General features: G+C 37.0%; 1 protein-coding gene across 2 annotated transcripts in view; it reads left to right on the forward strand.

Annotated features, from left to right (window-relative positions):
- The first annotated feature begins 685 nt into the window (after positions 1-685).
- The window catches only part of LOC115437758 (prohibitin-2-like), a 28,017-nt gene continuing 14,183 nt past the window's right edge, over positions 686-14,519 (forward strand). Inside the window, exons 1-9 of one of the 2 annotated variants that reach the window (XM_030161090.1) lie at positions 686-846; positions 1,110-1,158; positions 1,295-1,415; positions 4,471-4,600; positions 5,994-6,078; positions 9,408-9,487; positions 11,128-11,312; positions 11,735-11,864; positions 13,687-13,790. In XM_030161090.1, coding sequence (XP_030016950.1) covers positions 1,395-1,415; positions 4,471-4,600; positions 5,994-6,078; positions 9,408-9,487; positions 11,128-11,312; positions 11,735-11,864; positions 13,687-13,790 — 735 coding nt within the window. In that variant the 5' untranslated portion in view covers positions 686-846; positions 1,110-1,158; positions 1,295-1,394. The remainder of the gene's footprint in view (positions 847-1,109; positions 1,159-1,294; positions 1,416-4,470; positions 4,601-5,993; positions 6,079-9,407; positions 9,488-11,127; positions 11,313-11,734; positions 11,865-13,686; positions 13,791-14,519) is intronic. The other variant, XM_030161091.1, reaches the window with a different exon arrangement.

Genomic DNA, 14,519 nt, shown 5'->3' on the forward strand with positions numbered 1-14,519 from the left:
AATAATAATAATAATAATAATAATAATAATAATAATAGATTAATTCAAATGTAATAATAATGAGAAGAAGACGAAGAAGAAGAATTCAGTCGTTTTAAACTGTTTTCATGTCATGTGTGAAATTCCCTGATTACAGAACTGTCTTAGAATGAGTTCAAATGGAACCCACTGTGATGAAAACACTCATTCATCCATGTTGTATTTGTTCTTGTTCATGTATTATTTGTATTTCATGGATGAACCCTGGGGTGTCTATATGTGGTCTCCTCACAGAGAGAAGATTGTGGGTTCCATTCCAACACCCCAGTCCTTTTTACTTCTATTCCTTACATTTTAAAGATAGTCTTATTAGTCCTATTTCATTTGAGCTTGTCATCGTTCAAATAAAAAAAAAAAAAAACACTATCCAGATAAATCGTGGAATAACTGTATTTTACACCAATGATTGACATGGATTGATAGGATTAGTGGATCAACAGGAATTAAACAGTTTAGATCAGTAGATGGTTTAGGTTAAAGGAGGACGTTTGGGTCTTTAAGGGTTAAAGGTGGTTTTATGCTGTAAAACCAAACCTTTGCACCTGAATGCACCATATAGGTGTAGATGGTGCGTTCAGGAGCCGCTGCCTTCGGCTGCACAGACAGACCTCAGCAAAAAGCAGAGGAAGTACAGACGAGGAAATGAACGTTCAGGAAAAGACACGAGAAAGAAGAAGAAAAAGAAGAGACGCAGGGTTGGAGTGGACAAAAGGGTTAGAACATGGACTGTGATGCAGAAAAGACATTCCAGTCATCAGCTGTTCCTTCACTGCAGACACACGGGGCTGAAGTTCTTACAGTTGGATGGTATTGATTCATAGATATAAATCGTTTTATTTTCCATTTGTACACATTCAGGTACACAGGACGTATTCTGCAGAGGTCTGTCCGAGTCAAAGATATAAGCAGGTTAAAAGCAGAAAAACAGTGTAAAAACATCGGGAAATAAACAATTATTTAATTTGGTGGTTTTATATATTCTTATATTTCTGCTTATTATTCCAATTTATATAGTTTGTTTTTCGTTATACTTCTCGTTACATGATTCATTTTGGTTTTATTCCACAAAGGTGAACAGTAAAATGCAGAAAATGTGGAATTAGGACACAAACTGAGGAGGTATGTCAAAACACTAGTGTTTAAATGCATGCCCGTATTGTATATGTGTGGAATTAAAATAGATCGGCTGCAGAAAAAAAATAAATGTTTACATATAAATTGAAACAAATGACTGAAACGTCGCTCCTCGCCGCAGGAAACTACATCTCCCATGTTACACCGCGCGCAGGAAGTACGTCATCATCCACTGACCTTGCTGTCTTCAGTGGGTTTTCTAACCGGAGAATCAGACGAGAATGGCGAATAAAGAGCCCGGTGTAAGTATTTTCACCTGGAACTGGATTTTCTGCTACTTCTGTCAGATTTCATTGTTTGTGTTGCTAACGATAATGTTGCGTTTCCCGCTATTTACGCGTAGTTTTGTGACATTTTTTTGCTAAAACGTGCGGCACGTGAGTGAGCTGCGGTTTAGATAAGCTAGTTTTCATCCAAAGTGTGTTTTATTGAGCTCGTGTCAGAAATTAAAATGACGACAGAAGTCACGAGTACAGGGTTTAATAAAGTTAATTAATGCTCATTTACATCGGAAAGTGTTTTGGAAAAGTTTGTCTCTTACTTTGTTGTAAAACTGACCCTCGATTCTAGTTAAAAATCTGACAGTTTAAGTTTTTAACGATTTTATCACGTTTATGTTTTTCTTAAACACTATTAAAAAAAAACCCTTTCACATAATTATTGTAACTGTTTGCAGAAATGTGGCTAATGTTCAAAAGTAAAAAGATAATGTTAACTCATTTTAGGGGTTAATTGACTGAATCCGGGAGTTCTGTCTGTGACAGTCATTTATAGGGGTGTTAGAAAATATCGACTTTGCAATATATCGTGATATTTCATTTCACAATACTGTATCAATATATTAAAAGTATTGTATCGATATTTTTAGGTATTCAAATACAGATATTGTGGAGGTTCATTTTAGTTTTTTGGTTTTCTTTGTTGGTTATATCTTATTTATTATTATTTAACACTCTTTTGTTCATTAATGTTAATTCCTTTGTTGGTATTGAACTAAAATACTGTTCTGATGTTAGTTCTGAACTAATAGAATATGAATATTTGAACAGGATCTTAAACTGTAATGTCTGTAAAATATAATTTAAGTTTGAACACAGGATATAGCATTAGATTCTGCACTGTAAGACCGAATAAGTTGAGTTCACTTAAAAAAAAATCAGGTAACTTGTTGCCTTAAAAAAATTCAGTAATGAGTAATGAAAACTTGAGTGTATTAAACTTAAATGCTTGATTTGAATGGAATTGCTATTTTAAGTACAACACACTAAATGCCAAGTTAATTTAAGTTAAAATTTGTTGTAATGTCAATTGTTTTGTATAATCATTAGACTTAATATCAGTTCATTGGACTCAATTCCAAGTGGATTTAAATTAAAATCTTTTGTAGTATAAAGTGCTTTGTAAAATTATTAAACTTAATATATTGTAGTGTGGATGGAAGATTTCCATTGTGCAAGAACAATTCTAGATGAACAGTAAATCCATAGTTCTTCCTATGGCTGTGACTCATGGTGCAGCTCTACAGAAATACAAAAACAAGCACAAAAAGGCCAATAAACACTGACATACACACATTAACTCCAAATGAACGCTAACAGCACAACCCCACTGAACCCCTGCACAGAAAAAGAACACATTTACAACAACAGGCCCAATACCCACAAAGCAATGCACAGGTAAAAAGGTGTGGTCATGACTAAAACTGAGTGATTTAAATCCATTCAACTTCAACTTTTTCGTACTTTCAACTATGTCTACAAATTAGTAAAATATACAGGGTGGGGAAGCAAAATTTACAATATTTTGAGGCAGGGATTGAAAGACAGTGTATGACCAATTAGTTTATTGAAAGTCACGAGAATTTATTTGCCACAAGAAAACTGACATAATAGAAAATGTTTTTATTCTATGTGTCCTCCTTCTTTCTCAATAACTGCCTTCACACGCTTCCTGAAACTTGCACAAGTGTTCCTCAAATATTGGGGTGACAACTTCTCCCATTCTTCTTTAATAGTATCTTCCAGACTTTCTGGTAATAGTTTTGCTCATAGTCATTCTTTCCATTATAAACAGTCTTTATGGACACTCCAACTATTTTTGAAATCTCCTTTGGTGTGACGAGTGCATTCAGCAAATCACACACTCTTTGACGTTTGCTTTCCTGATTACTCATATGGGCAAAAGTTTCTGAAAAGGTATGGATAATAGTGTTAGGTATGATTATGACATCAATATATGTTTGGTTTCAAAACAACTGACGTAGTGCCTGCTGAGAAAAAACAACTAAATGTTCATTGTAAATTTTGCTTCCCCACCCTGTATTTAACATTTTATAGTAATGTAATAAAACTTAAATCATTTAAGTACTTTGGAATTAAAGCATTTTAGTGAATACAAAGTCCGGGCTTACAGTGTGTTCCGATCAAATAAAAATGTATTTAGTATTTGTGCAGATTTCTGGTATAATTCAATTCTTACAGGAAATAATCATTTAAAAAAATAAACAAACAAAAAATTGCCTTTTTAACAGTAGACAGATATATCGTATCATGATCCTAGTATTGTGATTTGTATTGTATCACCAGATTCTTGCCAATACACAGCCCTAGTTATTTATGTGTTTGCATCAGGTCTGTGGGGTTAGATTGGTGTCAAAATATTTGTGTGCATAAGACAGATCTGTGTGCATAGTAGTCTATAGATGCGCAAAAAACAAATCTGTGTAAACTCTTGAATGAGTTCAGTTGTACATAAAATGTATTGTGTGTATTTTATCAGAATATGAATGAAAAAGTTCAAACAAGAATTACGAACATGATTGTAACTTTCCGATTGTTCTTTCTCCATCAAGAATACGAATTCACCAACATGACTCTACTGTCCAACATCCATCCCCGCTTCACAGACATTATTTCTGGAGCAGAGGATGCATGGATTTAAATTTTTATCTCTATCTTTGTACAGCACTTTGGACACTTTGTGTAGTTTTAAATGTGCACTGGTGTCAAACATATGGCCCATGGGTCAAAACTGGCCCACTAAAGGGTCCAATTTGGTCCATGGGATGAATTAATGAAATAGAAAAATGATACTGATGATATTAACAATAAAGGAGGTTAAAATCATGTTAGTACAGGTTCCACATTCAGACTAATATGATCTAAAGTGGGTCAGATAAAATACAGTAAAATCACAATAACCTATGAATAATGACAGCTGAAAATGTGCTTTGTTTTAGTGAAATAAACCACACCTTGACCTTTGTGTTCATCTGTGGACTCTGTGTGTGTGTCTTAGGGATTTCTGCAGCAGCTGCGACAGATCGCAGGCAGGATGTCGTCCGGACCTCGCGGCGCTGGACTCGGACTAAAGCTGCTGATCGGAGCTGGAGCTCTGGCGTACGGCGTGAAGGAGGCAACGTACACAGGTATGAGTTCACCTGGAACAGAATAGAATATATAATGAAAACAGTACGTGTATGTGTACGAGTGATAATAACAGTGTATATAATGAAAACTCTGTGTGTGTGTGTGTGTGTGTGTATATATATATATATATATATATATTTATTTATTTATTTATTTATTTATATATTTATATGAATGATAAAAGTAACAGTATATACCATGGAAACAGTATGCGTATACATATAAACGATAATAATATTAACAGTATATATAATGAAAATAGTATGTATATATGAATGATAATATTAACAGTATATACAACAAAAACTGTGTGTGTGTGTGTGTATATATATGTGTATATATATATATATATATATATATATATATATATATATACACACACACACACACACACACACACACACACACACACACACACATATATATATATATATATATATATATATATATTTATTTATTTATTTATATATTTATATGAATGATAAAAGTAACAGTATATACCATGGAAACAGTATGCGTATACATATAAACGATAATAATATTAACAGTATATATAATGAAAACAGTATGTATATATGAACAATAACAATATTAACAGTATATATAATGAAAATAGTATGTATATATGAATGATAATATTAACAGTATATACAACAAAAACTGTGTGTGTGTGTGTGTATATATATGTGTATATATATATACATATATATACACATATATATACACACACACACACACACACACACACACACACATATATATATATATATATATATGAACCAAGTCTACATAAAATAGTGCATTTATATTTGGATAAATGTTGAATAAATATGTGCTTGATTTGCAGAACAGAAGGCTATTGCACATGTAGGAGGTGACGTGAGGATACTTTAATGGAAGTGGTTGAACAGGAACTAAAATACGGAAGCATATTGCATTCACACAAAAAAATAAAATTTGGCTCTGTTCTTCCAAATTAACGAGATAATTATCTCATAATTACAAGAAAAATAAGTAAAAAAAAAAAAATTGGCTCTGTTCATCTGAATTAACGAGATGCTGTTTTCCTAAAAAATTTAAATTCGGCTCTGTTTTTCTGAATTAACGAGATAATTATCTCATAAAAACAGGGCCGAATTTTATGTTTTTTGTGTGAATGCAATACGCTTCCATACTAAAACACCAGAGTTGTAACTTTTTCCACTTTAATGTGGTGACAGCTCATGTACAGAAAGTGTCTTTGAATCTATTTGTCGTCATTCTCAGGGACCTGTAGCATCCATTAGAGGTCAAAGGTCAAAGTGTTGGGGACTGGGGTGGGACGTGTCTTTGGTGGTGTGGGTGGTCCTCCAGGTGGACAGAAGTGTTACAGTTGTGTCCTGATGTGTCCAGTGGAAGGAGGACAGAGGGCCATCATCTTCAACAGGATCGGGGGGATGCAGATGGACACGGTGCTGGCTGAAGGACTCCACTTCAGGTAGGCGGAGTCTCCACAGCGTGGTCACGTGGTCTCAGTGTCGTGTCGGACAACCACAGGGTTCCATTTATGCAGAACCTGTCAGGTCGTGTTGGGTTAACCCTATCAAGACCGTCAGAGCTTTTGAGTTGAGGTCTGCATTGGCTGAGGGGGAGGGGTGGAAGTGGGCGGAGCTTAGAGCAGCAGAGTGCAGTCGGTGAGAGAGACATGGAAGGTTTTTATGGCTTTTATCTGTGTTTTAGTGGTGGATTCTGTAAATAATTGTATATAATAGTGACAGTTGTGTTTTGGAGTGTTCTACTAGTGTGATTCACTGTTTTTCTCTGTATTTTTGTGGTTTGTATGGTTGATTGACAGTTGTATTTGATCTGTAAGTATTCTATAAATGTCTGTATATTTGAATACATGTTCAACCTCTGACAGAAAATCAATCAGATTTAAATCAAAAATAACCTTCGGATGTCTTCAACTAACTTATGAAGAATGGAAAATTTTAGATGGACAAAACTAGTGCTTTGATTTATATCGTGATACATATCAATATTGACGTATGTGGAAAAAAAATATGGGGACCTGATTTTTTTTTTTCCATATGGCCCAAATCTCTCCCAGGGCATAGACAGATCCAGTGTGTGTATTTGAATCAGATTTGTCAGTGAAATGAGGGGCTCTGTCTACAACTAGACACAAAGTGAACACAGACTATCGACAGGATCCAAATGACACCAAAGAACCAACAAGAACAAGAAGAACATGAACACACAAGGATCTAGAACAACTACAATGGATCAACACATGGAAAATACAGGAAAGGATATTTATATAAGCTCAGAAAGTTAATTTATGAACATTTACTGTTGGTTTTCATAATAAATATAAAGATAATAAAAACAATAAAACATTTATTTTTTACTATAACACACTGTTTTGTGCATTTATTACATATATTAGTGATAAGAGGAGCAAAAGAATTTGAAAAAAAGCCATTTTCTGCTACTGTTAGTGTAAAAACATCATAAATAAATCTAGTCCTGTTCTAATTGGAGTCCTTAAAGGGTTCAGATGGGTCCAGATCAAACTCAGCCCTGGTTCGGATCATTCACACTTAGACACCAGCTGACCCTTTGATAAGCCCCTCCCAAAAACGGACAACAATCCAATCCTACGTACGTTTGCAACCGCTACTAATGCTACCTTCAGGTGCTGTCAGGAAGATGATTCTTTCCACTAGTGAATTTGAAATTACAAGTGTGTTGTGTTCAAGTGCTGTTGTTGTCGTAGTAAAATTTGAACATGTTAATTCATCTGATATGGCATAATTTTTAAAAAAATTGTGTCTCCTGTAAATGTGTAAAATCATTCACTAACAGCAGCTGAACATTAATAAAACTGTTGTTTATCATTGGACATGAATCCCTCGTTGCCACATTGTAAAGGTCAAAGGCCATTTCATCAACACTTTTCGCCATTCTCCAGTGGAAAATACAATGTTCAGGTGCAGTTTTTGAGTTTCATATCTAGAGTTTACCATATTTCCCACAGCACATGAAGGCAGCATTAGATCCAGTTACTGCTGTATTTTATCATCTGTCACGTAACGTTCAAGGACATTTAGGATCAACTTTAGTTCAGTTCAGTGTGTCCTGCTGTTTGTGATGGAGGGACATGTTTAGTCAGTTTAATATACAGGTTCAGACCAAGGTTATAATAGTTTGGGATTTTTCATCACAGTTGAGTTTTCATTTAGTTTTACTTTTTTTCTGTGATTCAGTTAGTTTTAATTTGTTTTTAGAGCAGGTTTGCTAGTTTTTATTAGTTTTCATTTTTTTGTAAATGCTTAGTTTTAGTTTAGTTTTAGTATTAATTTTAATTTTGTCGTATATTTTCTCTTCTTTTCCATCGTATTCAAATAAATCCCAGACAGGACTCTGAATTCTCCCAACTTTAGTCTCCATGTTTCCAGGTAGAGTGGGGACTAGGGCTGTGTATCGGTAAGAATCTGGCAATACGATACAAATCACAATACTAGGACCACAATACGGTATATCATGATATATCATGGTACTGCTAAAAAGGCTAATTTTTATTTATTTCTTTTTTTTAAATGATTATTTCCTTGAAGAATTGAATTATGGCAGAAATCTGCACAAATACTAAACACATTTTTATTTGATCCCAACAGGATCTAATGCTATATCACAAAATGTTCCTGTGTTCAAACTGAAATTCTGTTTTACAGACATTACAGTTTAAGATCCTGTTCAAATGTTCATATTCTATTAGTTCAGAACTAACATCAGAACAGTATTTTAGTTCAGTCGTAACAAAGGAACTACCATCTGCTTCTCAGACAGTAAAAAGTGCTTTTAAGATGATTAAAATAACCATTATTTAATAAAACAGTGTTAAATAATAATAAATATTAACATGTTTGCATTTGAATAAATACCTAAAAATACTGATACAGTACTTTTTAATATCGATACAGTATTGTGAAATTAAATATTGTGATATATTGCAGAACCAATATTTTCTAACACCCCTCGCAGGGACCAGAAGATGACTCTAAATGACAAATGGCGAGAAGTGATGAACCGTGAAGTGTCGTATGGTGCCAACAGCTAAAATTGCTAGAGCGAAATAAATCGATTTCGTATCAATCAGACACTGACAAAGACGAAAACAAAGGGAATTTTATCCATAATTTTTATTCATTTTAGTTAGTTTTGTAAACACACAATACAGTTTCAGTTATCATTTTTTTCTTTTAATTATAGTTTTTTTTTAAATTTCAGTTAACAAAAAAGGTTTTTCAATTCTAGTTTTTGTCATTTCATTAGTTTTCGTTAACGATAATAACCTTGGTTCAGACGGAGGAACCTTTAGTTTGAAAGTCCTGCTCAGGTGGTGGTTCTGTTGGATGTCACAAGTTTGACCAGTGGAAGAATACAATAAATATTAACAATAGAAATGGACAAACGCGAATATAACACCTGAAGGATGTTTATAGACCACGTAGTTACTGTGCCTGTGAAATATTTGACTTTTAATTCAAGTCATTTTTATTTTTTTATTTAAATGTTATAATATTTTATTGTTATACTTTTATTAAATTTTATAATTTATCCATTCCATCCATTTTGTCCAGATAATTCCTTAATTTAAATCTTATTTAATTTTGTTGTACACAGTATACAGGTTGTAACATGTACTGTTTTTATAGAGTAAATTACTTTAGGTAATCTATTACAGTTAGTATAGGAAGAGAATACTGTTATTATTTGTCTGTCACATGACCATCTGATCTTTTTTTTTTTTTTTTTCTTCAGGTTGCCGTGGTTCCAGTATCCGATCATCTACGACATCAGAGCCCGACCCCGGAAGATCAGCTCTCTGACCGGCAGCAAAGGTGACCAAGCCCCGCCCCAAACCACAGTCACAGCCACGCCCCCCTGTTCTCCATCCATCCCACCTCAGGGCTCGTGACTGCGACTGAATTACGGTCGCATGCGCCTGAGAATTTCGGTAGTGCGACTGTTTTTGAGATTACGATCGCACGGTGCGCCAATAAAAAAATGAGCGAAAATTAATACGTGCGCCTAGAATAATGGCTGCAGAAGTAACTCGTCAGCTGAAAATAAACAAGCTCCACGCCCCGCTGACTGAAGCGGAAAATCTAGTCCCCGCCCCCTCGCGTGCGCAGGCGGCATAAACAAAGGGATCAAATAACTCCACCAACGTTTGAAACAATCTCCTGACTTCAGGCGTGGTGTAGACCACAGTGACTAATCAGGGTACGTTTACACGGCAACACTCCGCAAAGATTTCTCCTTTGCATTATAAAATCATTCCGCGTTAAGACGCCGCCGCTATGATAACGATCTGCGTTAACATGAGTCCGCGAGGACGGCTGAATACGCTGTAGTGGCCATGCCACACCAGTAGCTGGCGATGTAGAGCTGTAGTGAAACAGTGGTGGTAAAACAGGCGCCTGCGCACAAACAATTTCCGGTTTAGACAGCCTTTAAATGAGGAGAAGAAGAAGAAGAAGAGGAGGAGGCGGACAACACTATTTACAAACAACAATGGCGAGTGGTCGTACAAAGACGCAGGACTTCTTTGTCTGGACAGACGAGCTGAGCACAGTTAGCAGCACGTATGTTGTTCTGAAACCGGCCATTGTTGTTGTGGTTGTTCCTTCTTTTTCTGCAGCTTTATTGTGTCATAGAGGCTGGCAAACCAGCTTGGAGGCGCATTACCGCCACCAACTGGCCCGGAGTGGGTTAACTGGCGGTTCTTGGCTGCGCGCGCATGCGGTGACGTCATATTTTACCCCGGAACGCTCCGACTCGCGTTAACACGGAGCTGGAATGCGGAGCGTATCGATAACGTTCCACCCTGGACCCTGGTATCAAAAGTTTCCGGATTCAGGCACTCTAGGCACCGTTTCCATGTTAACAGAAGGCTAATCCACGATGAAATCTTCCCGGAGTCGACTGAAGCCGACGCCGTGTAAACGGCCCCTAAGGGCCTTTAGGCCATGAAATAAAAAAGTTGGTTGTTGCAAATAATGGTGTGATTCGTCTTTCTTCTCCAAGAACCAACTAAAGTATATACCACACACTGACAATTGTTTTGCACCTGTGTCAATGTAAGCTTTTTCTTTCATACTCTATTCAAATACTTTATTCTAGGTTGTTAACATTGCTTAAATACATATAGGAATATTACTTGGTATGGCCAAGAGTTTTGCTTGTTCTCCAAATTTTTTATATAATAGTGGTGCGCCTAGATTTTAGCCTGTGCTCCTAACTTTTTAGGGTTAGGAGCACAGTGCTCCTAGGTCAAAAAGTTAATTTTGAGCCCTGCACCTGGATGACGTCACAGAGCATTTGAAAGTGTTCACAGCCTCACTCTGAAGTAAAGTAAAAAAAAAATACTGTGAATACTTTCAGATGTTCTGTTCACATCCAGCTGGAGAACATGTTCTAAAGTCCTTCAGTTGTGATGTGGTGCTTCTGGTTCTGATCCGGCTCCGCCCCCTCTCAGACCTCCAGATGGTGAACCTGACGCTGCGGGTGTTGTCCCGCCCCCTGGCGTCCAACCTGCCCACCCTCTACCAGCATCTGGGCATGGACTACGACGAGCGCGTCCTGCCGTCCATCGTCAACGAGGTCCTGAAGAGCGTCGTGGCCAAGTTCAACGCCTCGCAGCTCATCACGCAGAGAGCACAGGTACGCCACGCCACGCCCACCCAGGTCTACGCCTCCCACTGTGGTTCCACCTTGGTTCCTCTGTTGTTTCTCTGTGGTTCCTCTGTGGTTCTCCTTTGGTTCTGCTGTGGTTCCTCTGTGGTTCTGCTATGGTTCTTCTGTGGTTCCTCCGTGGTTCCTCTGTGGTTCTTCTGTGGTTCTGCTGTGGTTCCTCTGTGGTTCCTCTGTGGTTCTTCTGTGGTTCTGCTGTGGTTCTTCTGTGGTTCCTCTGTGGTTCTGCTGTGGTTGTTCTATGGTTCCTCTGTGGTTCTGCTGTGGTTCCTCAGTGGTTCCTCCGTGGTTTCTCAGAGGTTCCTCAGTGGTTCTGCTGTGGTTCCTCTGTGGTTCTGCTGTGATTCCACCGTGGTTCCACAGTGGTTTCAGGTGTTCTGTGTCCTGTCCAGGTATCGCTGCTGATCCGTAGAGAACTGTACGAACGCGCTAAGGACTTCAACATCATCCTGGACGACGTTGCCATCACTGAGCTCAGCTTCAGCCGAGAGTACACGGCCGCCGTGGAGGCCAAGCAAGTGGGTGAGTAGAACCAGAACCTGGACCAGGACCAGAACCCGGACCACAACCTGGACCAGAATGTCCTGACCATGAACATCACATCATTTACATTTAAAGGCTGTTTCAGGTGCTTAGTCCATGTTTAGTCCACAGTTAGTCCACAGTCCACAGTTAGTCCACAGTCCACAGTTAGTCCACATGGGGTTTTCTTCAGATTTCTTCAAATTTCTTAAAATATAAAATAATTTTGTGAAATTTTTAAACAATGATATTAATTCTTAGATGTTGCTTGATGCTGTGTATTTTTTCTACCTTAGTGACATGTTTTAGTGGAAATCAGTTGATAATTGTTTGTTAGAGAGACATTAAGTTTTTTTTAACAAAAGGTTGTTGGGGTTTTTTTAGATTAGATTCGATATAACTTTATTGATCCTTTAGGCAGAGCCTTCAGAGAAACTGAGGTTCCAAAAGTATAGAATATACACACAAGAAAATATAAAAAAACCTCGGCCGAGCAGATACTAAAAAAGTAATACCGGGTACCAGATTCCAGGTTCTTTTACATAATAGAAATGCAAAAAGGCAGAGTCGAGCTGGTACTACGTAGTGGAAACACAGAACAAGCATGTAAGTAATAATAATAATTTGAAAAACAGAGGGAGAGAACTAAATGACCAACAGGTACTCATATTAACCACCAACTTTACCACTAACTAGTATTAGAAATATGTTAAAATGTGAGAAATCAGATTATCAGCATTAAAAATAGTTTTTATTTCATAGTTTTCATCTATTTTTCTGACATTTGTTTGCTAAATACATAATTTAACTCAGTGTCCAGACAACTGGACATTTATGGAACTACATGAAAAACAGGTTCATAAAAAAACTTTTTTTTTTTTTTTGTACAATTTTTATTTCTCATTTTTATTAGTACAATATAATCTCCTCAAATTGAGGAGCAGGAAAAGAACAAAAGAACAGAAAAACAAATGAGTGAAAAGAACAGCCTGTGTTGGTGTCAGAATATTTAAGGTTCCTTAATAGATACATTTGTCTCTGAGTGTCAGCCATTTTCCCCAGTTTTTCATGAAGAGATTTTCTTTTTAACTTCAGGTTATCTGTAAGATGTTCCATGACAAGTCTATCATCTATGATTGAAAGCCATTGTTTATAAGATGGAGCATCAATCTTAAGCCAGTTCTTTGTTATGGCCTTCTTCACGTCCACCAGGTGGATCTTGAAAAGATGTCTTCTTTCTGCACCGTTTCTTCCAAATGTCCGTGGTAAAGAACAAGACAAGAATTTGGGATTGCATATCCCAACACATCACAGAGAGCTGAGTGAACCTTCCCCCAGAAGGGTTGGATATTTGAGCATTTCCAAAACATGTGTGTGATCTGAATCCATGGGATTACAAAGTCTCCAACACGGCTGTTGAGTATTCATTTGTTTACTTTTAATTTTAGGTGTGATGAAATAACGAATTAGATTTTTCCAATTAAATTCTCTCTATTTAGGTGACTGTGATGTTGATTGGTGTGTTTCCCATACATCATAAAAAACATTTTAATTGCATTGTTTTTTCCAAACATAAATAAAAACACTGTCCAGGTTGGGATAGTTCATGCATGAAAGGGTTAAGAGTGTTTTGTAGAAACAGCTGTGTTCAGCTCTGGCTTCTCCTCCTCAGATGATAAACATGTGTCAGAACCTTCAGCTCTTATGTGTGAATCTACTTTCAGTTCAGCCTCCTGTGGGTCTCTGGCTCAGACCGGTGTAAATGTTGTTTAGTTGCATTGCCATGACGCTGATGTTGATTGACGGTGTTGTTCCTGTGCAGCCCAGCAGGAGGCGCAGCGGGCTCAGTTCTATGTGGAAAAGGCCAAACAGGACCAGAGACAGAAGATCATCCAGGCTGAAGGGGAGGCTCAGGCTGCCAAGATGGTGAGAGGGTTTAAAGGCCGGGGGGGCAAACATACAGATGACCTTTGGACCAACACCGGCCGCAAAAAGGTCCAGTCCGACCCACGGGATGACTCTGAGAAATCCAAAAATTATAGTGAAGATATTAACAATAAACCATGTTAAAATCATTTTGGTTCAGGTTCCACATTCAGATCAATATGATGTAAAGTGGAGAAAAATAATAACATATAAATAATAATACAATTTATTGTCTTTTTCTCAATTAATCTGATGGTCCGGCCTGTTCCACATGAACCCTGGGAAATGGAGTTTTCATGTAAAACCTTCTGGTCTGTGACTGATGACGTTCAGGCCATAGTTTTTAGTTCTTCCATGTTGTTGTTGTTGTTGCAAAGTTCTAATAGTTTTGGATTTTCCATTATAGTTTAGTTTTATTTAGTTTTCCTTTTTTTGTCTAATTCAGTTTTAATTCGTTTTTAGAGCAGGTTTGCTAGTTTTTATTAGTTTTCATTTTTTTTCTAAATGCTTAGTTTTAGTTTAGTTTTAGTTTTAGTATTAGTTTTAGTTTAGTCGTCTCTTTTCTCTTCTTCTCTGTCGTCGTATTCAAATAAATCCCAGACAGGACGCTGCTGCTTTCTCCCAACTTTAGTCTCCATGTTTCCAGGTAGAGTGGGGACCAGAAGACGACTGGAAACCACAAGTGAACACAAGTGACGGACCGTCAAGTGTCGTATGGTGCCACTAGAT

Source organism: Sphaeramia orbicularis, chromosome 17 (genome assembly GCF_902148855.1).
Source record: "Sphaeramia orbicularis chromosome 17, fSphaOr1.1, whole genome shotgun sequence".
NCBI lineage: Eukaryota > Metazoa > Chordata > Actinopteri > Kurtiformes > Apogonidae > Sphaeramia > Sphaeramia orbicularis.